The sequence below is a fragment of the Neopelma chrysocephalum genome, unplaced genomic scaffold, assembly GCF_003984885.1.
Source record: "Neopelma chrysocephalum unplaced genomic scaffold, ASM398488v2 Primary Assembly neopelma1_43, whole genome shotgun sequence".
Lineage (NCBI taxonomy): Eukaryota > Metazoa > Chordata > Aves > Passeriformes > Pipridae > Neopelma > Neopelma chrysocephalum.
Genome location: NW_020897702.1, coordinates 22,001,079 through 22,028,713, shown reverse-complemented (window position 1 = coordinate 22,028,713; position 27,635 = coordinate 22,001,079). Strand labels below are relative to the sequence as shown.

General features: G+C 40.8%; 1 protein-coding gene across 2 annotated transcripts in view; it reads right to left on the bottom strand.

Annotated features, from left to right (window-relative positions):
• The window catches only part of INTS4 (integrator complex subunit 4), a 32,986-nt gene that overhangs the window by 2,487 nt on the left and 2,864 nt on the right, over positions 1–27,635 (bottom strand). For both annotated transcript variants that reach the window (XM_027677584.1, XM_027677586.1), the window contains exons 4-22: positions 26,856–26,962; positions 26,462–26,647; positions 24,574–24,624; positions 23,508–23,596; positions 23,144–23,264; positions 22,567–22,638; positions 21,362–21,536; positions 18,993–19,198; positions 16,629–16,771; positions 15,724–15,839; positions 13,476–13,609; positions 12,531–12,688; positions 9,041–9,134; positions 7,357–7,437; positions 5,602–5,732; positions 4,633–4,692; positions 2,789–2,948; positions 2,353–2,496; positions 1,537–1,657 (exon numbers count right to left, since the gene is read on the bottom strand). In XM_027677584.1, coding sequence (XP_027533385.1) covers positions 1,537–1,657; positions 2,353–2,496; positions 2,789–2,948; positions 4,633–4,692; positions 5,602–5,732; positions 7,357–7,437; positions 9,041–9,134; positions 12,531–12,688; positions 13,476–13,609; positions 15,724–15,839; positions 16,629–16,771; positions 18,993–19,198; positions 21,362–21,536; positions 22,567–22,638; positions 23,144–23,264; positions 23,508–23,596; positions 24,574–24,624; positions 26,462–26,647; positions 26,856–26,962 — 2,349 coding nt within the window. The remainder of the gene's footprint in view (positions 1–1,536; positions 1,658–2,352; positions 2,497–2,788; positions 2,949–4,632; positions 4,693–5,601; positions 5,733–7,356; positions 7,438–9,040; positions 9,135–12,530; positions 12,689–13,475; positions 13,610–15,723; positions 15,840–16,628; positions 16,772–18,992; positions 19,199–21,361; positions 21,537–22,566; positions 22,639–23,143; positions 23,265–23,507; positions 23,597–24,573; positions 24,625–26,461; positions 26,648–26,855; positions 26,963–27,635) is intronic.

Below are 27,635 nucleotides of genomic sequence, written 5' to 3'. Positions count from 1 at the left end.
TGGGGAGTGAGCACCAGGTGGTTTGCAGGGCTTAACTGTATACCAGAGATAACCTACAACAGGAATATGTTAATGAAACTATTGAAACCCACAGGATTTTAAGTTCCATGCAGTGGAACTCCAGCCAAGACATCATCAGCACCAGACAGAACACAAGAAATGACCCTCTTTCACAGTTACCCCACAGTTCAGCAAACACCTCCCTGAGCTCACCTTTCCATCACACCGCCAACTCTTCTGTTATGCGCAGCTTGCAGTCACCTCTGTCACTTCTGCTCTACACCCTGGCAGTTAACCCACGCTTTGCACCTGGGCATTCTCCTTCCTAAGCACACCCTTTCTACTGGCCTTTAACAAGTTTCGTTGTCTTGAATTAAGGCAATTTCTCCACTTTGAATTCTGACCCTGTTTCCTGAGCCCCTCCCAGCTCAGTGTCCTCCCTCTGTTTTATATGCTTAAGTGCCAGTGTCAAAGTTAATAATTAAAATAATGGCTAGAGGAGACACCAGAACAGAATCCCTTATGGCCATACTTAAAATGCCCTTCCAGTGAATGCTGCAGAAGTAGAAATAAGGACTTCATTCAGCTCCCTCTGGTACAGGATCAACCTTTAAACACAGATACTTCCAGTCAAAGAAACAATACCATGTTTTCTTCTCCAAAACAAAACAAAGACAGGAGGATGAGTAAGTACACCATGGCAGCGCTATATAAAAAGGAGCATGGGAGGGAACATGGCAATAAATAAAATTCTGTTGGTTTAAAAAAAAAGATCGCCAAATGTAATTAAAAACTGCTCAGAAAAAAAACCACTCAGAGACACCCCCCCTCCATTTGAATAAACGTGAAGAGATTAAACAAAGAGAGGACAAAGGGAACTGTGAATGAAATACTCTCTGCTTTTGTTTCAAGTCCACAAGGCAATTACTGAAGTGCTTCCATGAGGAAGTGTGAACGCCAACTGAGACTGAACATGAATGTTGGAGTCACATATTTCATCAGAGCTAAAGGGTGGGATTTTAGGGCATTAAAAGGGTGAAAGTTTAATCAGCAGTGCAATTGTACTGCTGCGTACATACAGTTCCAAAGGTTCTCTGCCACGCTCAAATACATGTCAGATCCGAAACAATTAATTCCAAGGAGTCAGTTTACCATGAATCCTTGCCTTTACATGAGGATGCAGACCTGGCTCCTGCAGCTGATCCCGCTCTGCCCAGAAAGAGGTGAACTCACCTTGAACACGGCTCTCGAGCAAAGGGTCCCAGGACTCTCCCAAGAGAGCAGCCCCTCCAGTCATCTCTGGAGCAGCAGTGCCCTGTCAACCAGGGAGACCTAACTGCTCAAAGACTGTGAGAGCACAAACCTGATCAACACTAATGGCAGCATCAACCACAGCTTGGACTCTAGGATCCTCAGAGCCCCCAAGACTGTGGGCATGTACATCTTATGTGCCAGGGACTGGGATGAAGCAAGACACACTCCTGTCTTAGAAAAGTGCAGCCACACAAACACTGGAACTTGTATCATTTACATTACCTGTCCAGGCTGTGTGCGAGAGGTAAACCTGAGTTATCAGCCTGTGCCTTCCGGGGCCAGGATTTCGGAAATCAGCTGGTTTAGGATGGATTAGCTGTGCTTGTCCATCTGGATACAACACCTAACAAAAAAAAAAACAACCAAACAACTGAATGACAATTGTACTGGGGATGTCACCATGCGGACTACTTGGGTAGTTTCTGTTTGAGTTGGGAAGGCAAGGAGGTGGGTTTTAGCTTGGAGCCATGACAGAACAGCCACATGCCAGCCATTCAGAACCACAGCACAGGGGGGAAAAAACCCACATTGACATCAGCTTCTTCCTCTGCATCATAACTGAGGTTTTAATCCCTTTGTTATGTGGTGACGTTGCATGTTTTACTTAGTACCATGCCTACCTCCTCAGCTGCATTTGAAACTAGTGATTCAGCAGCAGGGAGAAAAGCTGGAATACAGACAGACTAGAGCCTGCATATTTCTGTGCTGTTTGGAACAGCATCTTTTGCTCCTCCTCCTCCCACTACATCAGCTGGAAGTTCAGCAGCATTTGTTTGTGTTCATGTCTGGAACATGCCTAGTGCACATGGAAGCACACAATGACATCGAAGTGCTCAAAGCAACCTCTCAGAAACTGCACCCAAGTCACCTGAGCACCCTGTAGACAAGCCAGTTTCTGAATATGTGGCCAAAACACAGGAATCCAACATTGTTACTAATAATGCACATAATTATTTGCAATTTAAAAGAATTGACATCCTTAAAGAAACTCCCCCCAAGACACAATCTTGTTTGCATTTATGTCGAGTGATTTCTTACCTGAACTTTAACAGTTCCTTGGGGATCTTGCACATGTTCCAGAGTTGCATCAACATCCAGTGCCACAACCAACCCCGATGTAAACCTCAGGGGATTATCAGATTCACCAGTAGGCTCAATGATATTTGCAGTAGCTCTATGGAGCTGTTAGGGGCAAAGTGATAGGCAAAAATAAGGAGGTAGGGGAAAGAGGAAAGAAAAAAAGTATGTAATTACTGCTGTCCTTAACAGAGAAGTGCATGAACCTTGCAATTTTTTTTAGATACTGCCACAAATTGTTAAGTTTTCCATAATTTTAGCAGTAGTGCTGAGTAAGAAGATGAAGCCTTTGAAGAAATAACACTTGTAACTGACCAAGAACCTGAATTCTAAAAACTTCATGGTATATTAGGCACTAGTCAGATGCTGTGACAGTCCACAAGGAGGTTAAACCAACCTGCTCTGGAAGAGGAAGGTGGAGGAAGGTACTTTGTCGCAGCGTTGTCTGAAGAATCTTGACCACTTCTGAAGGCTTAGACGTCACAAGTCTGGGCATTAAGTCCAGCAATTTATCTACAAAACTGCCTTGCATATGTGGGAGCTCAGAAATGAAACATCTGTGTTAGGAATAAATTAAAAATCAAATACTTTTTTTCAACTTTTTCTACAGTACTGTTATTTTCAGTCTAGCTACTTAATCCTTATATTTAGTTATAATGACAGAATTAGACACATACATTCCTTTTGTGATGTGCATCTCACATATACGAGAAATTATTTTGGCTAATTGTGTTGGGACCATGCTGTGTGCTCAAACTGACATCAAGGGCCATGTGGTGTGGCCAGCAGGTTGAAGGAGGTGATTCTCCCCCTCTACTCCCCCTCATGAGACCCTACTTGGAGTACTTTGTCCAGCTCTGGGACCCCCAACAGAAGAGGGACATGGACCCACTGGAGCGACTTCAGAGGAGGCCACAAAGATTCTCAGAGAACTGGAGCATCTCTGCTACGGAGACAGGCTGAGAGAGTTGGGGTTGTTCAGCCTGGAGAAGAGGAGGCTCTGAGGAGACTTCATTGCAAATTTTCAGTACTTAGAGGGGACTTAAAAAGAAGAGGGAGAACAACTTTTTACACAGGCAGACAGTGACAGGACAAGGGAGAATCATTTTAAACTACAAGAGGAGAGATTTAGATCAGATTTTAGGAGGAAATTCTTCACTGTCAGGGGGGTGAGGCACTGGAACAGGTTGCCCAGAAAAGCTGTGGATGCCCTATTCCTGAAGTGTTCAAGGCCAGGCTGGATGGGGCTCGGAGCAATCTGGTCTAGGGGAAGGTGTCCCTGCCCATGGCAAGGGAGTTGGACTCAGATTATCTCTATTGTCCCTTCCAACACAAACCATTCTGTGATTCTATGATTTTATGACTCAGAAGGGACCTGGACAGGCAGTCTAGAGACACAGGTATCCTGAGCAGAATCTCTATTTCCGATAAAATTCACATTTATTTGTATTTCATATGCTTGGCCGTTGTGGCTGGTTAACTGACGAGAAAAGGGAACTGAATTCACCCATACCCTAATGTCTATCTCATTTGATAGACATCTGGAGAACATAACTGTTAATTTGCTTTACATCTTTTCCTTGCATCGAGTCTCAGGATCAGCAGAACTCATCACTATTTCATAGAATCACAGAACCACAGAATAGTTTGGGTTGGAAGGGACCTAAAAGATCATCTAGTTCCAACCCCCTTGTCATGGGCAGGACAGCTTCCACTAGAATCAATCTATTCATGAAAATTGACATTTAATACATTTATTCTCCCTGAAAGTAAATGTGACTAAGAGGTGGCAAAAGTAGTAGACAGAGCCAGGAAAGATACTGCAGAATTCTTTCTGACTTACTGCTACATGTAGAGTATGCCAAGAGTAATCAGGTTTTTTATTAATCCTTGAAAGGTCAAAGTGCATCAGGACTCTCGAAAACAGAGTTACAAATAAAATTGAAGTACGTATCAAAACAGCATCCACTTAAGGTAGATAGATCCTTATAAATACAAGAAAAAAAATCAGTTTTTCTATAAAAAATTAATTCATGTTCCTGAAGTACCAGCATAATATCCTGATGTTAAGTATTTCAACTACAAAGCTTCTTCTTGCTTTATTATTATCCCATGATAATTCCCAACGCAGGACAGCAGGGAAGGCAGATGCAAAGAGATGAAAAGCAAACAGAATATCCCCTGTTGACAATGGTGACAGAACTTTCTAACATAAAGTGAAGAAGCAATGGAGTTTGTCACCTCTGGAAGGAATCCACTTCTTGCAGAAATTTTTCACACATCCCAAAAAGGGGTTCAACTCTGTAATGAAAATAATATTCCTTGGTTTAGTTTTAAAGAAAGAAAAACTGCTCTGTGGCTATAAGCATTTAAGTGATTTGGAAACTCATTAAAGCTCCTAAAACCAGAAAGATCTTAAAATTTCTAGGCCAGAAAAGTGTTCCTCACATCTATATCCCCCTCTCCCAAAAAAACCTTTTTGCATAAGGCACTAATTAAGTTCCCAAAACCACTGTTAGAAGATATTTCCAACTATAAAACAAGAGGTTAAAAGGCAAGTATATTATGGACCTCTGTGGTAATACAGTAAATCAATGGCAAAAAACTCAAAACAAAGCAAACAATTTAGGACACCAACTACTTTGCTCTAATTCCACCAAATGCAGTTCTAATTCTACAACCACCAAAACCCATGTGTCACTTCCTTTTGAGCAGCCAAAACGAACCGCTCACAGCCTCCTGTGTACCTAAGCCAAGCATGCACAGGAGCAGTTTGTGTCTGAGTCATACACACATTAGTTGCAGATCAGTCAAGAAGATGATGCTTTTCTGATGCTAAAAATTCAGCAACTAATACTAAATGAAGCAAACATGATTAGTGCATTATTTTGATACCTGAGTTTTCCTCATTTAAATAGGTTCCAAGTATCAATTCTACAACATTTTTAACCTATTTATATGCTCACTGCTGAGAGAACTCAACCCCCAAAACTCATCTTCCTAATTTTGTCATTTAATTTATGATTGTGTCGCTGTCCAGTTATACCAAAGGCAAAAGAAGGCTCTTCACCCTGAATTACTTTAGCAAATGGTTATTTGCATGTTGTCATGTTTTGTGTCTAATTTATCCTTGCTGTTTTTTAAACAAAGCTTAAGGAAACTAAGCTTACAGCTAACCCTAAGAAGACCCTTTGACCAGGTCATCCTTACCCTCTAGTGGTACGTGCAGTCACAATAAGCTGCAAGGCCTTTGCTTGCAGTCTCATGTGGTGAATAATGACCACTTGTCTACTTTCCACTCCACTGTACATGAACTCCATTTTGTAGGTTTCTTCCAAGATCTGTCAGACAGACACCACAGGGATAAAAAACCATCAGACTGCTAAACTCTGGTACAAGCACGATCACAGCATTCTGGTATTTTCCCTTGTATCAAGAAAAACATTAATCCATGAGTCTCATTCTTTTGGTGAAATTCTTCATGGTGTAAAGTGGTACCTCATACTAAAAGGTTATCTTGGCTATATTAAAGAAACAATTCGTGAAACTTGGCCTGGAATCAAACATTCCCTCCACCAGCAGTCTATCTTTTGATAATGCATTTTAAATTTCTAGGTGTAAAGCACTCAATGAGTCTCACTGGCTACTCTGGAATGCAAACATGAGCAGCTCAACAGAGCAACCTCAATGGTCCTGCTCAGGTTTACATTTCTGGAGCCAGATCTGACAAGTTCTCCTGCAAACAACTTTACATTCTACAACACTTCATGTACTGCAGCTGAAGATGGGAACTATCACAAGATAAGTATCACCTTGGGTTACTTTAGACATAGAGTTAGAAGCTTAGACAGAACATTGCACAGTTTTACTCATCATACTTTATCTGTTGAATAGATGGGCTTAAGTAGACAAGAGGAAGTGCTCAAATTAATACAGTTGAGTTCAGTATGACTGTACACAAGCCAAGAACTTGCAAGTTATCTAACAGGAAATATTCCCTCACCTTGCATTGATGGGAAGTGATCTACATTTACCATCACAATAGATAAAACTTCCCAGGGGGTTCACATGCAACTGAAAAGGGCACCCAAGACAGACAGTTCAACCAGAAAAGATTTCAAAAGCTGGAAGTCTTTTGTTTCTACTCATCAACAGCAGAGAAGGCTTTGACACACAGCGGTACCTGCCTATTACATCTTAATTACCTGAAGACTCAAAATGTCAGTAGAGTTTCCCAGCAGATCCATGAACTTGCTTTCACCCTAGATTTGTTTCCAGATTATTTAATATTTGCTTGCTTCTTTTTCTTAGGGCTTAGCTTCAGTTTTTGCAGGATCAGATAATCTATACATCACAGAATCAGAGTAACTCAGACTGGGTGGGACCTCCAGAGGTCATCTAGGCTGGTCCCCTGCTCAGAGCAGGTCTAATTAAATTCCGATACGCCGAGACACATAAAACTACAAACACTTCCAGGGACAGAGATTCCCCCCATCTCCCTGGGCAACCTATTACACTATTTAACCATCTTTACAGTAAATTTTCCCTTTACATTTAATTGACATTTCTCATCATTTGTTCACTGCCCCTTGTCCAGAGCAGTCTAGCTCTGTCTCATCTGTATCCTACAAGGAGACAGGGGTAGACAGTAGTAAACCCACCCTTCTCTAGGCTTGACAACCCCAGCTCCCTCAGCCTCTCCTTATGAGGTGAGGACAAGCAGCTCACCATTTGCTGGATCTTTCTTGCTCTTCTGGAGCTTGCCTTTTTACAGTTCTCATGAACCTCCCTTCCTCACCATTCATCCTTTGAAGATCAGAGAAATTACTCCACTTTGGGGAGCTAAGATTTACTTGGAAAGACTATAGCAGTGGAAGGACAAGAAGTGTATTACTGTTGCATGGCCAAGGAAGGACTCATACCCAAGGATTTGCCTCCATGCAGACTCTGCTGCTTCCACCTCACCTGTTTTGCTGCAGCAGATGCTAATGCATTCTGTTTCAGGTACAGAGGAGCTGCCACGTTCCACAACTTCTCCTGCAAGGCCTACAAGAAGAAAACCATAAAATGATGACAAGAAGAAAACTGGAGCCAAAGCTCAAGCTTTATATCCTTTACCCAGGCTGGTCCCAGAATCCCAGTTAACTACCCCCAAAATCACAGGGTGTGTAGAGCCTTTAGAGGTCTGGGACCCTTTGAGCCTTGAGAAGCTGGGAAATTAAGATACTTTTTCCCCCCACAGCTTTTTTTCTACCGAGGAAAGAAGCAACGGGAAAGAAATGTAGTGAAAAGGGCTGCTCTGACATTTGGATTCTCTCTGCAGCATCAGAATTTCTAATCATATCGTATCAGTGGAAGGTGTCCCTGCCTGTGGCAGAGGGGCTAGAATTAGATGATCCTCAAGGTCCTTTCCAACCCAAACCATTCTGTGATTCTATGATATTATGAGTTACTTTTCATTCCATGCACATTACTGACTCCTCTGCATCACGGATCTATTGACTGTTCTACAACTCAAGCCAAGAATGGCTGATGCAGCTTTTACCCCCTTCTTCCAAACAGAGCACTCCTCTGCCAGATACAAAAACCATCTGGTTCAGTCCAGTCAAACCCTGGAGAAGGGAACAAAGGCATCTCCAAATGCTGGTCCTCTGCCTGGACACACGTTTCATTTTGGATTCAGCTGGGATTGTACTGAACTGTAACACTGCTCATCTAAAATACCTTCTTTAGGTGATAAACGTATTCCAAGGACTTGAGGCCTGCCAGGAGACACAACCCGCAGCTATGCATTTAGCAAAGCAACTAAAACCCCTCCCTTGTTTTACATAACAAAGCTTTTATTGAGTCCCTTCTGGAAACCTGTTTGTTGCTTGCTTTAGTTCTTGCTTTACATGTATATAAGCTACAGTCAAACACTAAAGAATGCCAGGAGACTAACTTATATACTACTGTTAGCTGACAGCCCTGAGCAACCTGATGATGTGGAATCCCTGAGGATGGCAGGGGCTTAGAAGTAGATGGTCCCTTCCAACCCAAGCTTTTCTATGAAGCAAAAAACTAGTTCCTGTTTACAGCAAGAAGCTGACTTCAAAAAGGGGCTTTTGAAAAGGGCTGCTGCCACAGTGTTGAAGTAACCACTTCACCTGCTAATACCAGAGAGATGATCATTGCAACATTGTAAAGGAAAGCATGACTGATATTTTGCTCAATTAATTCTTAAGAACTCCTTGGCACTGGTGCCAAAAAAGCTGTCTGCAAATCATTGTCAAATGAAAACTCCACTCACAGCAGCACTTTAGCAAAAAACATTCCAGTGACCACTAGCAAGGAAAAGTTACTCTCGTAACAAAAAGGCTACAGAATAATTGCTCTCATTGCGATTTCTGTCAGATAATAAACTCTGCACAGACAAAATACACATGGACCAACATAAGCCTTAGGTACAGCAGCAGAGATCTGCACTGGCATAAGGTACTGCATAAATTACGTGCTACAGGAGGGAAGCAGGATTAGCAGAAATTCATGGAACCTGTGCTTTCATTGTACGTCAGTTTTTGGCACGAACGTCAAAACATGAAAGCGCACCACTGTGATGGACTGGGGGCACTTGTGAAGAACAGCCCGAAAAACCCAGATGAAGTCAAACCTTGATGAGGAGCAGCTGACACTGAAGGTAAGTTGCAGTGAAATCTGCCATCCCTGCCAGTTCTGACTGCAGTTCTCCAAGCCTCTGAAGATCACTGAAGCATGTGAAAAAACAAAAAGAAAAAATAAACTGTTCACTGTTTCAATGTTAATCTAAACACACTCAGAACACAGCGAGAATGAAACCAGCTATTCTTGCCTCCTGCTTTTATTAGAAAGAGGACCAGAAACAGCAGCAAAACACACACGACAAACCAGTTTGCACTTTGGGACCTGGCATGTCCATTCTTCCAGGAGGCTGACACCAGCAGAGCAGTGGAAGCACTAAGTCTGTCAGCCACATTACTCTGCAGCCCCATGGGAACCATAGAGCGTGGCAGTTCCAGATTTCACTTAAAACACTTCAGCCTTCCACAGCAGCTAACGACCGATTTGTGTTACACTGCTGGGAAATCAAACTATTCATGTTGGCTAGGAAAGGTTGTTTGGAATGCGTCAGGCTCACCCAACCAAGGGTATCTGAAATAGGGCTGCCTTTTCAAGCCAAGGTGGAATCTGATGTACCGATATTTGCCCAACTATATAGTGTGTTATGTCTGGTATTTCTTGTAAATCATACAGCAGCTTTTAACTTGATAGAAAAAAAAAGTGTCAGCTAATAGAACCCAAAAAGGCTTTAGTTCTCTACTGTCAGGCATGTTTTAAAATCAAAAGCGTGCTTTAAGAGAACAAAACTGATTTTTGTTACAGAAATGAAAATAGGTTGGATGATGTGGTTTCACTGTCTCTGTTCTTTGCATTTTGCTTTGCTCCAAAGTCTACTAAGATTGTCACTTTACTTCCATGTTTCCTACTGTGTTATTAAAGTACGTTTTTTCAGATGATCGTTTCCTTTTCTTTATTTTAGATTTATCTTCGCATTTAGGATGCAATTCTGAAACTCTGGCTCTGCCAAACCAGAAGGTTGCTGAGCCCTGAGACATTCACAAAAATCCATGAGATTATCTGTATAATATGCAGCCAAAGAAAATCTCTCCTAAGCAGAGAATCACAGAATCATTTATGTTGGAAAAGACCTCTAAGATCATCATGTCCAACCATTAACCCAGTACTGCCAAGCCCACCACTAAACCATGCCCCCAAGTGCCATATCTACACATCTTTTAAATCCCTCCTGGCATGGTGACTCCACCACTTCCTCGGGCAGCCTGTTTCAGAGCTTGACAATCCCTTCCATGAAGAAATTTTCCCTAATATCCAATCTAAACCTCCCTGGCACAACTTGAGGCCATTAACTCTTACCCTCTGGCTTGTTACTCAGAAGAACAGACCAACCCCCACCTGGCTACAACCTCCTTTTTCAGGGAGTTGTAGAGAGCAAGAAGGTCCCCCTGAGCCTCTTTTTCTCCAAGCTAAACAACCTCAGCTCCCTCAGCTGCTCCTCATCAGACTTGTTCTCCACACCCTTCCCAGCTACGTGGCCCTGCTCTGGGCACATTCCAGCACCTCAGTGTCTTTCTTGTAGTGAGGGGTTGTGCTTTCCTCCAATGCAACAACAGTCAAGCCAGCCTCAGCCTTACACAGCAACCCCATTTCATCTTTTTCCAGAGAGTGGAACGAAGAGGAAGCTCCTGGGTGCTTAATTTCCATGTCATAATCCATCACAACACACAAATGGGGAACAGGATGTCATCTCTCCGCTAACAGCTAGGAAGATATTCCATTTTCCAGTCTTCTACAGTTCCCAATTCCACTAATTCTATTTCCTTACAAATCTTAAACAGATTTCGACATCCCTACAAGACAAAAAAAATTCCTGTTGTATAGATGGAGAAACTAAACCACAAAGACGGATTTGCTGAAAAGCCTGTCTTACATTTCTACCCACACTGCAGACTGGCATTCCCCCTCCAGGCTCTGCAGCCGAAACTGTAAGTCCCAAGTAGACACCAGCTCCACAAGGTCTGTATTATTTCCTCGGATGACAATAATGATAAAGGAGGAGGGAGTTAAGTCCCATGGCAGAATCCACTGCTGTGAGCTGTTTTTATGCCTCTTCTCTCAGCAACCAAATTGTTGGTGCAGGGAACTCTTGCTCTCTACAGAATAACCGTTAACACTTTTTTTTGTTTTGTCCAAATCCTCCCTTCTCTTAAGGATAGAAAACAGCAGCTGGTTTAGTATCGTTTCATGGGGAGCAATCCCAGCAGGAAAAAAGCCAAGACAATAATTTCCGTCAACTCAAAAATCAAAAACAGTCACAGCCTGCAAGGTTCCCAGACCCCCATCCCATGCCTGTAAAACTCTGAATGCTCTGCCAAGAGATTACCTGTTTCAAGCATTTAGTGCATTAAATGCTTTGAGACCATATTTTAGGTGGTGCACAGTAGCTGCAAAACAGCTGAGGACAAACCATACAGTTTTCATAGCTGTTTATTCTCTGCTGCAGATGGGTGTGCAAGGGATTCACAGCTACCCACAGAAGAAAAGGCAGCTATTTTGGAGGAAGAAAAAGAATAACACTTTTTTGGAATTCCATATTCCAAACAAAGTATTTTGGATTGTTTTTCTCTCTTTCAAAATAAGGTTCTTTTCCTCTTTTCAAGCAGAGGAATCACACTGAAAGGATCCTTTTCAAGTGTTTTGTTTGTGTAAATCAGTCTAGAGATGAAATGCAGGAGGCAACATAAAACACACTGAGAAGCAATACCACACACCCTTATCTATACAGCAGCAGACAGCAGCATGCAGTAACAGTGTTTATTCCAAAAAAAACTCTCTGATTTGCAACTGATGAAGAATGCCAAAGTACTTTGTAAGTGGGACTGGCAATGAGAATCCAACAAAGCGCCAGAAGCAGGTCCTCTCCTGCAGAATGAAAGGCCACAGGACTCGGAAAATGGAAGACCAAAGAGGACAAGCTCTCTCCCCTCACAAAAACAAAACAAAAAACCCTCATGCACGTACATTACAAATAATATGATCAAAATGAGGGGCTCTTATAGGGACACAAAACTAAGAATGACACACACGGGCTGTCATCCTCTTGAGTACCGCAGACCTTGAAACAGGGAGCCCAGAGAAGGGTGACCCCTGGTAGCCTGGAAGAGCCAAAGTGGGGAGCACAGAGAAGGGGGACCTCCAGGATCCCAGGACCCCCATCAGCTGATGACCCTAGAAAAACTGAGAGTTTATTTTAACCATAAGTGAGCAGTTCAAGAAGAACACCCTTACCTGACTCTTATCCCATGCTCTGAAAAAATGCCACTCCAAAACACACACTGGGGTAGTGCCAGACCTGAGACCATCATTTTAATTTAAATAGGCTACACACAGTCTCTAGAAGAGGTCTTTAATCACAACACTCTCTAGAAGAAGGCTCAAGTTAAGTGCTTGACATCAGAGTACATATGCAGAAGCAGAGAACCTGTGTCAGAAAAACTGGAAATCCTAAGCCATCTTCCCATAAACAGGTCAGCTTGCAATCTTACCGGATGGTAAATTCCAGCAGCTCCTGTATGCCCTGAGGGTCGAGGTGCTGAAGGTTGTAAACTCTCTCCAGACTCTGATGTAGGAACTGCTGGGAAGGATCCTCATGTGGGGTAATACTGGGAGAGACAGGGGAGGACACCAGCTTTCTACCTGGTAACTACACAAGAAGGAACACACATAAACAAAAAAAGATAAAAGTCTAACACAAGTAATAACATAGTAAAATGCTGCCATATTATTTATTAGTGACCAACTGAGAGCTCCAATTAATTTCTCAAACTCGAAATTTGTATCAAGGCTTTCAAGCCTGCATCTTTGTTAGCTAATACAACACATTTTACAATCCACTTGCAGCTAGAGATCCTCAGGTTAAATTTCAACATCTCTTTAATGGAAATACCTTCCTCATTTATTAACTTTGACACTGTGAAGTCAAGGGAAGTCCAAGACCACATAAACCACCATTTGTTTTATGAGCTGTGACAAGATTTAGGACCAACTTCCATCCCACCCTTAGTACCAGGCAGGAAAACATGTTTCAAAGCATCAGGGAACACATCTCACCCACAAGTAAACCATTTAGGTAGGATACAAGTCAAATGTTGGAAGACCTACAAAGGCTAGGCTCCCCTTTCCCACACACACACAGTCAGAGCTACAGAAAGCTCCCAGGAATACTGCTCTCCCAGTATTCTTTCCTAACCATCACACAATGTGCTATCCTCATTTGAGAGCAATAATGTTATTATTCTCCCCAAAATATTACAAAATCCACACTGTAACAATCTAACGTTTGTCTGTCCTGCCGTAATGCACATTTCAATATTAATTCCTGTGATGCCTGAGAGAAAAACTTTTAGAATGGAAGTGTTACACACAGACACGGAAGAGATCAGCAACATTCATAAGAGCGGCAAAGTGCAAACCAAAGTTGTTCAACTTACTCTTAATGGAGGGACCAGATGAGAGAGACTGTCCCGAAGATACGCGTAATGTCTGAATGTATGATCAGAGAACAGGGCAGGCATTGTTGGGCAACTTTTAGCAGCATTAAAAATCAGAACCAGAACAGCAATGTCTATTGAAAATGGATTGTTAAAGAAAAATAAACAATGGCAAGAAGAGCTCCTTGGGGATGCAAAGTTAAAACAACAACTCAACAACTCTTTCTTTGCTTAGGATTTGTCTATGAAGTTCTTTATAGTTGGAAAATACTCAGCAAAACCCGAAGAAATGGTTGTCAGAGCAGATGAAAACCAAGTACAAAGAGCAAACAATACAGGATGAGCCATACTGGAGGAAGGACGTTACCGACAATGCGGAATGGCTCAAAGGCAACACAAGGAAAGGAGCCAGGGATTATAAATGCAGAACATACTCATTAGATGGAGTTCCACTCTTCCTCAAAGCTTACACTGTGCCTACCAGTTTGAATCACAGAATCAGAAAATGGTTTGGGTTGGAAGAGACCTTAAAGACCATCTAATTCCAACCCCCCTGCCACAGGCAGGGACACTTTCCACTAGAGCAGGTTGCTCAGGTTGTTTGTTACCCAAACAACATCTAAAATTATACATTTACTGCCAAGTCTTTGAAAATTGCTGCATTTCCTAGGATGTCCTGAAAAACATCCCTCTATGCAGACTTTAAGCAACTCAAAAAAAATCAAACATAGAAAAATTTTCTGGAATAAAACCTACATTTTCACAGTTTGAGAGCCTCAGAAATATAGAGCAGTCAAAGGCTTTCACAGTCCAAAGGCTTTCACAGTCCAAAGGCTAACACCTGCAACTGGGCTGATCCCAAGCATAAGCTCTCTAACAGGAGAGCATAAAAGGATCCCAATACAATCATTTGGGCACGCAGGGTACTTCTCTACTGGACACTCAGGGAAGAAGCAGGTTCAGCCACAGAAGGGACTGAACCTACACTTTCACCTTGTGAAAAATCTTCTGCAACCATGGGCTGCCAAGCAAAAAGGTTTTCACTTGACAAACCAATTTCTCCTCTTTACTCAAAATCCCTTACAAATTTTCAGCTAAAGCTATTCAGCTAACCTGATTCAAATTTGCTAAGTGCTTTAAATCAAACAAAACCATGGTTTTAATTATCAGTTTGCACTGGAAACATACCATTCGGGTCTACCTTGTAGCTACCTTGTAGCCTTCTGGGTTGCAAGCCTGTCTTCACATAATATGCTTCAGTAAAATTTGGTGCCAAGTTACCTCCAAAACATTCTCTAAAATAATATTCTGTGGTTCAGGACAGGAAGGTGCATTGAGTTAAACAATGGGCTTTTTTCCCCTGCAATGTTCCTTCAATTCTCAACTCGCAGGACAACTTCACTCAAATTATTACTAAACCACCTAATTATGGATTCATCTTTCTCTCCACCTGATTCAAACACTTTTTAATTCTCACAAGGTATTTACTTAATTTATACAGAATCTCTGATTGATGGCCTGTGACTGATGAGAAAAACAAGGACCAGCTTCTAGAGGAAGGTTTCAGTCCAATGTGTCTCAGCATGCATCAAAAATAACGCTACGTTCTGCAAACGCAAAGAAGGGAAGCAAGGAGAATAACAATGGAAAAATGCATTTCCAAGGCATCTCCTGTTGTTGAGGATACTGGTATAACAATAATAGTTTGTATTCTAAACCACTAGAAGAGATAATATTAATATAAGGACTTCTGATATTGAACTATTTAAAAAAAATGACACATTCAAAGCATTACAGAGATTCAGGCACTGCTGTACTAAGAGACGGTGCTCTTCTACACACTGCACAACAGTGAGGATAACAGAAGTTTTACCTAGAAAGAAAACAGACATGAAAAACCACTCTTCTTATTTAAAAGCTAAAGCATCTTCAAAATTAGCGCAAACTAGACATGTTTTCACATCAAAGGACTCATCTGCAAAGCCTAAGCCTTGACAAATTGCTTGATTATTCATCACAGCATAAAAAAAGGCCAATTATAGTCCACTGGTATTTATGAAGATGGTTCCAACAAATAGTTACTCCATTACTTGCTGAGTAAAAAAAATTAAGTGCAAAGGGATTCAGAAATAGCTAAAGGGTTGTTTGTCTGCTACAGTTTGACATGTTTTAAGAAATGTGAGCATCAGGAAAATACGAATAAAATTTACTACAGTCAAATGATCAACAGGCTTCATGAAAAAGATACAGGCTGGGTCATCCATGTCTGGTTCTGGAGTGTCAAAGAATGGATGTGTGCTCAGAAGCTCTGGGACTAATGGAAGCACCAAGGTGGGATGCCTGCTTCCCAAGAACTTCAAGCATCTGAAAATACACACATTGAAATATTTTTTAGTAAACATATACATTTCAAAACACAATATTTTAAAGCTTTATTACTTTATGTTGCAGCAGCACTTTGAGAAGCTGGTCAGCAAGAAAATCCTGCTGTCCAAGCCTACTGTTTCTTCACAACTGACTATTTTCAGAAAACTGAAAGGACAAGCAGTAATAAAAATGGTTTATTTAAACTGTCCATTAAATACTTAACACCTGGAGTTATAGAATATAGGAAAAGCTTTTATACTAGATGCTAACAAATGAGTATTTTTTCTTCAGAAATAAGGGAGTGAGGAGGTAAAACCCCCAAATACCCAAACTCCACCAAACTCCAAAACAATGTAAAAGTACACTGGAAATCAAAGCAGGCTAAAATAAGTGTTTCCAATAATACCTAGGAATTCCATCGCAAACCATGTGTCCCACACTAATGTTTTCTTTTTGCTTAGACAGAAAAATTCTCTCCGACAGCACAATGCCATATGGCCAATCCATAATTGGCTTGTAATAGAGGGATATTTCCAGGAGTGGTCAGCAGTTCTGGATTCCCAGTACAAGTATCAACAAACAAAAACAATACAGTTTCCACTCCCATCATGAATATGTACATATTTATAGAATAATAGAATAATATAACAGAATAATAGAATAATAGAATACAGAATACCTGCAATGCCTGTTTTCTCCTTAGCAACCTCAGTATTTCCTAGCACCTCACTTTCTAAAAAGAATAAGAAAAAAAGTAGACACACAAGGACACTGAACACCACTCACTTCCATATGGATTCTCTGTCTGTAGGATACTTGGTCAGGTTTTTCAGCAGCTCCACCAGTGCAAGATGGATGCCTTCTTTAGTTGAAACATTGGTGCAACACAACAGTTCATGAAGTGCTTCCCGAATGTCCCTTGAAGAATCCTAAAATAAAAATCCAACCCAGACACTATTGAGTGCTGAGAGAGATGTGCCTGCATAGCAAATGCTGCAGGGTCTCCTGGTCTCATCCCCCCACATTCTTCAATTACTGGAATGAATGGGAATGCTTCACTGCTGACTTTCTCAAGCAGAGCAAAAATCACTATTCAGTTTGGGTGACGTTGTACCCTTAGGAATAGACAGTAACAGAAAAGGAAGCTGCTGGGTAACGCAGCAAAACAATCACCAAAGATTGCTTTATCGTCTTCAGAGAAGCCTTTAATTGTTCAACACAGGGAGCTCAATTCCACAAGCCTTTAACCCAGTCACCAGCCTCCAGGGGCTGTGAGTAAGTGTTGAGGACATGTCAATGGCTGGACAGACTAGAATATTTTTAGGATTGCTGTGGCTGAACTCCGCCTTAATTAATTACATTCCTTCAGCCAAAAACCATATTGACATTTCATATCCATGCATTGTACTTCCTTGCTATCAACATTTGCATGGCACTGCTGGACACAATGTGAAAATTTAATAGGATACAAGAACTGGATGCTTTTCAATGGTGGATTTTATTTTTTTTACATTATAATTTGCTAAGTATCAACAGCTCATTCATCACTGTCTTACACAAAAGAAGAAAGAGCAATCCTCTTGCAAAGGCTCTTAAATGATGGCCAACACACACAAATGATCAAAAGGGGAAAACCCAGAAGGGTTGCTCAGCCTCTCCTAGGTTAAAGACAGACTATGATCAAAGAGAAGACAATTTCTAGGGACTGGAATGAAATGATCATGGACATAAAATACTCCAGACCACTAATACAGCCCATTGGAAGGAAATTACAGAGACAAACGAGGCAGAAGACCATGAAGGGACAGAGATGAGCACAGCTTAAGAAACTGAGATCAAGGACAACAGGGAAAGCAAAATCCAAAGTCTGGTCAGAAAGACAAGGAGTAGCTGGCAGAGTTATTCAGACAAAGTTGAAGCGTTGGGCTGAAAACAGAAGTTACCCCTGCACCAAACTGTTCCATATTTACACTATTGGAACAAATTTAGGCACCAAAGTCAATACTATTTTCCACACCCTTTATTTTGGTACTAGAAGATGGATTTTACAGAAAGTGAGTGAGCACCTTTCAGAATCAGACAAATCCATTAAAATGTTAATAATTCCCTTGACTTGATCTATCCTAATACCTGATAATAATGATGACAATATAAACCGTAACACATGTAGGATTTATCATATATGATAAGTCAGCACAGAAGAACCCAGTCTAATCAGCACATTTTTATACCTTGATGAACATGTCTCCAGCTTAAACAAATGTAAATAACAACATAAAAATGTGAAGCACCTAAAGCTCATTGCTGCGTTTGCAAAATCAGATCAGGTTCCACAGCATTTGTTACAGAATGATAAAATATGTTTAGTTAGTTTACTTCTTCCTGGGGCACAACTGAAAGAAGCCACTGCTGCCCTGGACCAAGCAAACGGCATCTGAAGAGACAAACAGTGGATTTGCAGCACTGCCCAAACCTGGGACACTTCCCAAAAGAAGGAGAAACTTGCCTACCACATGCAGCAGATTCAAGAAAACATGCCTCAGAGGCTAGAGCTCAGCAAATAAATCAAGTCTGAGGGAAAGCAGTGTAACACACCACCATTCATACAGCCAAAATCTCTCTTTCTGGATCAACCTCATCAAGCAGGAACAGCAGCTGACTCATGCTATTCCCTGAATCCTGGTTGAGCACAAACTAGGAGGATGCTGGTTGGGAAAACCCAAAATGACACTGGAGAGCACGCTAGCAAACTCTCTGAAACAGCCAGAAGAGAGATCTCTTGGTAAACAAAGGTGCAGCCAAAACAGCTGAGCAAAGGAAACAGAAAGAAAACGAAGTCACACTTAACGTGAAGTGGTGCAGAGTGCTGAATTACAACACAAGACTGAAGGAACCACATGTGACACAACAGCACAGTAATCAAGGGAAGAGGTTTTTATCTAAAATTCATCTAATTCACAAGTATTCTGTTGTCCTGGGGATTACAAGCTACTAGAGTTTAGGAGCTGTTGGGATTGTTCAAAGAAGAGCAAAAAAACCCAACAAAAAAGGTGGGTTTGCTCTCGAAGGAAGGGACTGATTAGCAGTACTTATTCAAGCACCTCAAAGCAAGCAGGAATGCAATGTTTTCCCTCCTCTAGAACTTCTTACCTCCAAGACAGCTAACACAGTATCCAGCTGGTCTTCCCGCAGCGTGATATTGTGGGAAATTTTTCTCATTGTGTGTATTGATTGCAATCTCACCTCCTCGATTTCATCATTAAACATGTCAACCAGAAAATCCAGGCACTTCTCCGCAAAAGAAGGTGAGGACTGAGCCAACATACAGAGGGCTTCCACCGCAGCAATTCGAACCTCTATTAAATGAGAAGGAGGGAATTAATCGTAAATTAATTAAAACTGTCCTTTTTAAAAGGCCATACACCCAATGGCCAGGTCTTCTATTATTCAAGGATTAGGCTAAGGACAACAGATGCTAAAGAAAAGCTGAGGACGATGGAGCCTAAGCAGGGACCCATGATATTGGGGACCTTTTCACAGGCAAGTCTTCAAATCGAAAGTCTCAGCTCTAATACAGCCTGTGCTGCTGTTGTAAGCATCTGCATCAGGGACCTGCAGCTGAAAAATAGGTCTCCGACCCAGTAATAAATATTATGTATTTCACAGTGTGTTTTGCAAGTGTAGCATTAACCCTGGTATCTTAAGCAAACTCATTTAGTTAATTAAACTCTGGTTGGTTTATTCTTCCTGACATTTTAATTGCTTGGAGCTTTCACTGCATTTTTAACTTGCTATGTAGCACTTTATGAATTGCTGAAAAGCCCCAGAGAATCAACATTTTGGCAGTGAACAGAATGAAATTCCTCTGCTTCGTGACTTCAGATTCCTCAAAAGAAAGGAAAAAGGTGCCACCTAATAAAATTACTCAAATTTAAGTAAAAAAAGCATCAGAAAGCATCCGGAGTATATTTATGCTGTAAAACATTGAAGGAATTTGAAGAATACCCAAATATAACAAGCTTAAGCGGATATGAGATTCTCTTTCCTACAGCCATCCTTCTTAGCTTCCATAATATTTATGTGTGGGATCATAAAAATTATAATTAATCTGATGTCTTACAAACATTGTTTTAAAAATAATTCTATTTTTAATTCAAATCAGCTCATCTTGACAACATTTAGTCAAAGCTCTTAGCCCTATTGTTCTTAAAGAACATATTTGACTCCTCAAGATTCTGATTAAGCAAAAAAATGCACATGCAGCAAGACCCCTGCTTACTCAGGAACAAAGCTTTTGTCACAACTACGAGTCTCCGTAGGCATTAAGACCAAAGTATTAAGAGAAGAGAAACATTTTGCCAATATTGCTCTCATAAGCTGACACACTAATTCAGATTTAAGTTACAACACGGAATTCAAGAAATGAAGCAACATTGCAAGTCAGGGAGAGTTCAGCATTATTTAAAAATGTTGCAGTGGAGGGAGAGATCTACATTATTCAAAGATCTGTGTATAGTCCATATCTGTCCATTTTTATCCATGTCCCTCAACAGCACCATACAGCCACAAGACCTATGGCATAAGAAACTGGAGAATATTTCACAGGTCAGTGGACTGAACTGGTGAAAGTTTTTTTACTGTTAGTCAGGAAAAAAACAAAGCTGCACTTTCAAGCTTTAGTTCAGCAATTAAGAAAACATGCTTTTATTTGCAGGAGTCATGGAACAATAAACCAACTTTTACAACACAATATACAGCAATATTTTTGTTATGGTGGTTTTGTACTTTCTAATTTAACCTCATCCTTCCAGTAAAATTAAAGGTGAATTTAGGAATAACAATCAGAGCTTGAAGTTTTCATGGTTCTATGCAAATACCAGCCACTCTCAATAGCCTTAAGAAATATAAAACTTCATTTATGGGAAACTTGAGCTGGGAGACTCAGACTTTCCTGAGGCCATCAGCCTGGTCAATGCCACAGCCAAATCTAGATGCTCAAGAACGTCTATGTTCCAGTTTGACACTCACAATTCATTCTCTTTAAAATAACAGATATAACCTACTGGAAAGACACTATGGCCTTCAAGTCCATCATAGGAAGACCACAGGAGAACAATACAATAGCCCTATGGAACAGGTAAATGTGAACTCAAGACATAGGTATTTCTATTAAAAAAAACCCTACCAATAACATGGATAAAAATGTAAACAAGATCTCACTTGAAATTTAAGTACCTGAAAACATACGGATCCAGCCCCTGATTTTTAATAATGCATTCTAGTGAGCCAAGAGAAAACCTTTTATAGCAACAGAGACTAAAAGAAGCCTAGCCTGTTAAACCTCTGACAAAATGAAACCTGTCTATTAGTTCATTATCCCGAAGTCCACAATTTGCTAAAAAAACCTGGACACAATGGTCAAGTGATCTATTTTGACCAAAAAAAACCCCAACTAAAACCCAAAGCTTATTAGCCAGCACACATCTCCTTTAGCTATTCCATAGTAAGTTAACACATACCGTACATCTCATCCTCCAGGCCATGAACAAAAGCCCCACAAGCTCCTGACTCAATCAAGTTCACAGCACCAGTATCGATTTCTTCTTTGGGAGCATCATCTCCCCACTTTCTGCCACTTGAAAACTCGCCAGAGCTGTAGAGTTCCTTGGCTCGTTCATGCGCAGTGCGTTTCCTCTGTCCAAACAAGTTTTTCAGTTACAACCATGTAAACTTTAAAAGATGACCAAACGAAATATTAAATGGCTTTACTGGATCTGAAAATCGATGTAGGTGGATAGATGCAGACATAGAAAGACATGGAAATGCTAAGATAAGCAAGTAGTACTTTCTCTTCTATGGCTATTTCTAATTGCCAGTAACTCTTTGTACTTTTGATGTTGGAAAAGGATAATAATGAATATATTTTAATCAACATATTCCTAGACATCCATTGTAAAAACAGCCAAATTGGGTCAGAACAAATGCTCATCTAGTTAAGAAGCCAATAACTGATCTGCAAAAATGCTATCACTTTGCAGTTCAACTTGTTAAATTGCAATTAAATACTTTAATGACTATCAATACTATCCAGAGTTCAGCAATGTGTAAAATGGGATATTCATTCAGCATGCTTGCTAGTTCATCTCCTTCCCCAACACTGTAAATAAAGCTGTGCAGCACTTTTTTTAACAGCCTTTACAAAGCAGCCCACCAAAACTAGCAACTCTAGCTTCACCATTCTTTTGCAGACAGAAAAAACCTGAGCATAATAACCTCAAGCATGTTGCTTAAGGAAGGAGCTTTACTAAAAAATTTGCTCATAGGGCTCAGTAGCCTTTAGCTACTCATGTCTCTTGAAATGTCCAGGTCTACTGGTCAGATCTTGCAGGATGTTTCCTCAGCTTGCTCCTAAAACTAGGATACAATCTTTCCATACACAATAAATAAAGCTTTTAGCCCAAAGACTATCACAAAACCAAAAACGTTTCCTTTTCAGGTGTTGCAAAACCTGGATAGCCTAGAGCTGTTTATTACATGCTATATTAATGAAATCTAAAACTAGCAATTGCTTCATTGACTTTAATCTGAAAGAAAACCTGTCATCATCAATTAACTCTCAGCAGCCCTGATGCAAGGACAAGGTAAACAAACACACTCAACATTAACATTCCTCTTGTGCAATTTTAGTACCTACAGACAGAAAAACAAACAAACATTTACGTACCCTCAGATCTGACATGAGCTTCTTGTCAAGGGTCTGCTCTAAGAAATGGGAGCTAACTTGTTGCATAGAACCCTACAGGAAAAAAAAAAAACAAAAATCAAAAGAAGAAACAGGATTATTCTAAATTGCACCATATAATTTCCTGACTTATCCCAACACAGCATCCAATCTTACCCATTCATTCCAACAGTTTTCTGCAATGCCTGACACTACCGTACATCAGAGTCTAAAGAACTGTACTTAAAACAGTCAGAGCATTATCTTTACCTACTGAGGTTAATATGGCTTTTCTTGAGTTCAGTTGGTTTACATGTCCTGTGGTGGAGAAGTAGGGGCAGGGAATTATGACAAGCGCTTGTTTTTTTCTTGGATACTCAACCATCTATCCTCAAGGAAAGAATCACTAGTTCAGCTGAGAAACTTTTGGGTTTCCTCAACCTCTCTCATTTCTTTCATCTCCAGAAATTTACCTATACAGTTTTTAAACATCCTCCCATTTCTTTTCAAATATATATGAAAAGTAAAGCAACCTAAAGAGGAACTACTCTGGGCTAGAGAGGAAAAGAATGCAACTTACCAATAACTTAGCAGCTTGCACTCTAACAACCCAGGAACCATCACTAACCATGTGACAAATTTTTCCAAAGGCATCATCAACCAAGCGAATTTCTTCATTAGAAGAAGGAATTGGGACAATGCTAACAGAGAGAAACACAAATCAGTTTGTTGATTGTATTCCATACCGGATGGCCTAATTCTTATGGATATACAACAAATACCAGGAAGGAAAACTTCACTGCACCAGTGCACTCTTATCAGGCATCAGCAATTTGTTCAAATCAGCTTCCTAACAGCTACTCCTCAGACTAACTAGCACAAAACTCTCAGGATTAGTGTGATTACTTTTCCAATACTTTGAGTACTTTGCATGCAGTACATACCTTTCAGGGTAAAGTTGACTGAGGACCCAAATTAGATGAACTGCTGCACTACGCACTTGCTCATAATCATCTGCCAACAGCTTGCAGGCCTGAAAGAAGATTCACAGTCCAATACACCTGAAACGTCTCCACCTGAGCTTTCATTCACTTCCCACAGTCCAATCAGCACCCTTACCATCAACTACTAAAGGCAGATTAAAAATCAGGATGAATTCAATCTTCCCTTCTACTCCCTAGTATTTCCAAATTCGATCAGGCAGATCAGTACTAATAAAGTCAATCAGGCACATGCTGGAGAACTCCAGAATTGCCTGTACTGTGCAGGGAGGATTAAATGTCAGTCTGTAACAGAACTAATTTGATACAGGCTGCAGCTGCACAGACTTACTGACATAACAAATATGGGCTTCATGGGTACTCTCCAATGAACAAGGGTTTAAGACTTCAAGACTATTACTGTCAAATGACAGTAATGATTACATCATGCCTTGCCCTTCCCATGATTATCTCCCCAAAGTATACAGTGCTTTAGTGCATTTAAGCACAATGGATGCAAAACAGACTTTTATTTTCACTGTCATAGGACAAGAAGGAGTCTCAGCAACGTCAATAATGGCCAGTCTTCGTGAACGAAGATTTTGGGAAAGGTCTTTTACCTTTCCAGCCTGCGCAATGGATTTTTTAGGTGAGACACAGCCTGCGCTGAACTGAGCCCACCCTTTAATCCTAAGGTTCATCTGCCGGGGCCAAGCAAGCTTGGACAATGGCAGTGAGGTCCTCAGGACGTAGGTTTGTTTAGAGTGACCTTCTCATAGATGGATGGCCTCACAGGGCTAACGGGCTCCATCTGCCCGGGGGACTGGGATTCGAACCTGGGTCGCAGCGGTGAGAGTCCCGCATGCTAACCACTAGGCCACCAGGGGTCTCACTAGGCCACCAAAGGTAAGTGCAAAATAATCCTCCTCTGCTCAGTGCCCTCCTCCTCTCAAAGCACACTATCACAGAACTTAAAATCAAAGATATGCAAACAAGCACAAAACAAATACAAAGTAATACAAGGTTTTACCTGACTGTAAATAGCCTGCTGTAGTTTTAATCCCCTTTCATGAAGCTGCAGCTACAGGGGGAAAGAAAAAGCCATAAGAAAGTGGAACTACAGGTTTAAGTGACACAGACCAAATTTCCGCCACTGTTTTTTCTGCTTGGAGTAAACTTAGCTGCTTGCATTTCTTGATTGCTGCTATAATTAAAATATTGCATTATCAAGAGTACTATTTTAAATAATATCCTTGACTTTGGTATAATTTTTTCAACTTCAGAGCCATTCATGCTTTGATTAGGAAAATACAATTTATCTAAATACACTATCTGTCCATTCTCCCAATCATCAAAAATTGTTTAGTGTTATCCATATTCAACACCAATTAAAACAGATGTAGGAATCCTCAAAATAATTAGTTTATTCCCATTCCTGAAACATGGATCCAATAGTAGCATTGTCAAAGAGTTTTCATGCCTTGTAAATCTTTCAATTACCAAACCAGAGGAACAGCAAAAAATACACTACTAAACATTGCTTCTTTCTGGAATAAGGCAGTATCATGAATCTGACTTATAAACAAAGGGATAATATTTGGTTGAACACAGTCAACAAGAAACATTTTCATCTCTATATCCACTTCTTCAAAGTACAACACAAAATTAAAAAAAACAACCACACAAACACAGTAGCAAGGGAAACTATGATCAAGAATCCTAGAAGTAGTTAGTGACCCTGCATTCACTGAGGATGTTCCATGCTTCAGACAACAGAAAGTCAGTTTTCTCTGTGCTATGATTATAAATTCAAGGTCATAAATCTTGCTATGGATCTGGTTGAACACCATCGTAAAAGTCATGCAAATTACTTTAAAAAAATTGTACTGACAAAAATTGGAGATATATATCGGGTATTAGGAAAAATTTCTTCACAGAAAGGGTTGACAAGCACTGGAAGAGGCTGCCCCAGCCAGTGGTGGAGTCACCAACCCTGAAGGGATTTCAAAGACATGTAGATGTGGCTTTTAGGGACATGGTTTAGTGGTGGACTTCGCAGTGCTGCATTAAGGGTTGCACTCAGTGACCTCAGAGGTCTTTTCTAATCCAAAAGATTCTATGATTCTGTGAAGAGTAAGTGTAACCTCTAGCAGAGGGAGATCCCACACAGGTTAAAGTGCAATCTGATCTCTTCAAATGCATCCTTCTTCCTTCTTTGGAGTTTAATATCATTAATTCAAATACCCTTGTTGACCATCACTTTAGATGGGATATTGTTATAAGCTTTAAGGGTAATAGAGCAACTTCCGTATGCCCACACGCTCACAGGCAACTCGCGTTAAGCAACATTTTCAAATGCATGGTCTTAGCTTGCATTTCTGCAAAGCTAAAAACTTCTGAAGGGTCCCCACACAAAACAACAGTAAACTTCATGAACAGTTAGAGAATACTAATGAATGTGACCACAGGGCAAAACATAAATGTTGTTTTAAAACAACAAACCAAAATTCTTTCTGGACTTATCACACAGGTTTCCTGTCATAAGCAGCCACCTACTGCATGTTGGAGCACTAGTGGCTTACTGTAGTTCTGGAAATCAATGCCAAATCAAGAAATACAAATTTATCACTAAAAGAAAGAGCCTACATACACTCAAAAGAGTCAACAAATAGAAAAGCTCCTTCAGCTATAGCTGAAACAGAAGTTATTATGAATCACTCAAATGCCTTTTGAGATCTCATATCACTCTCACATTTTGAGATCCAGTTTATTTTTCCAGGTAATTTTGATATACTCAATGAACTTTTACTAAGTTAATTAAATAATCTCTAACCCAGACCTCTGGATTTGCTTGCAGCCCCCACCAGCTTCCTTATACAACTCCAAACTGTTTCTTCCACTGTACCAGCAACACTTACCATCGCTTTTATAGCTGCAGTCCTAACACGAGGATCCTGGTCATTAAAATGATCTCCTATTATCTTCTGGACATCTTTGGCAGCCTGGCTTTCAGCTTCTTTTGCAACACCTTTTTCCACTGGTCCAAGACAGCCAATTAACTGAAGACACTTATTTCTTACACCATGAGAAGAATCTGTCAGATGCTATGGAAAAAAAGCAAAGAGCAGATGTAACTGGATTCTTATTGTTCTCTCACCCCTCTGAAACAATTTATCACATTAAGTTCCCCAGCAGTCAAAAAATGTAAAAAAAAGCAGTTACTGTAACAGTTGGTTGAGAAAAATGAGAATAATTTAAATACTGACTACCTTTCTTTTTTCTTGTGGCAGTTTTTCTTGGAGACCACCTTACCTTGCAGGCTACCTCTACCAGCCTCATCCTGATAGATGGATTCTCAGGGAGTTTTGTGCCAATCACTAACAGGGTGTCTAGCAGCTGAGCGAGAACTTGGTGAGACTCTGCAAAACAAAACAGTGAAATGCTAAATACCACCTTACTGAGCTCCTACCAGCTACAGGATCACAGACTGATCCAGGTTGGAAGGTCATCCTGAAACCTTCTCCTTTCAAGGCCTGGACAAGCCCAGCTCCCTCAGCTCTTCCTTGCACATCACGTACTCCAGTCTTCAACCACCTCAGTGGTTCTGCTGAACTCGCTCAACTTTACCAGCGCTAATCTGGCACTGAGGAGCCCAAAAGTGGATACAATATTGCAGATGTGGCCTAACCAGTGCTGAGCTAAAGGGAATAATCCTCTCCCTTGACCTGCTGGCTACACTCCTGTTGATACAGCCTGATGAGCTGGCCTGCAGCATGGTACAAAAAAAACTCCTCTTCAAACAGGATTCCACTTCAAACAAGACAGTCCCATAGAAAGGAGAACTTCAGAAGCAACAGCTCTCACGTGGAGATGCAAAAGCAAACTTTGCATTCCTTTAGAACAAAGATATACAGCAGGCAGTTCTGAGGAACATTTTTCTTCTCAGAACATGTACTTGTCTGTCATCATTCACAAAAGCAGAAAATAAATACCCTGAGCAGCAATTCCGTATCACACACCTCAGATGTAAGGCCTTGCCACTGTCCCAAATGCTTTGACAGCACGATTCTGCCTTGACCTCAAGCACCACCT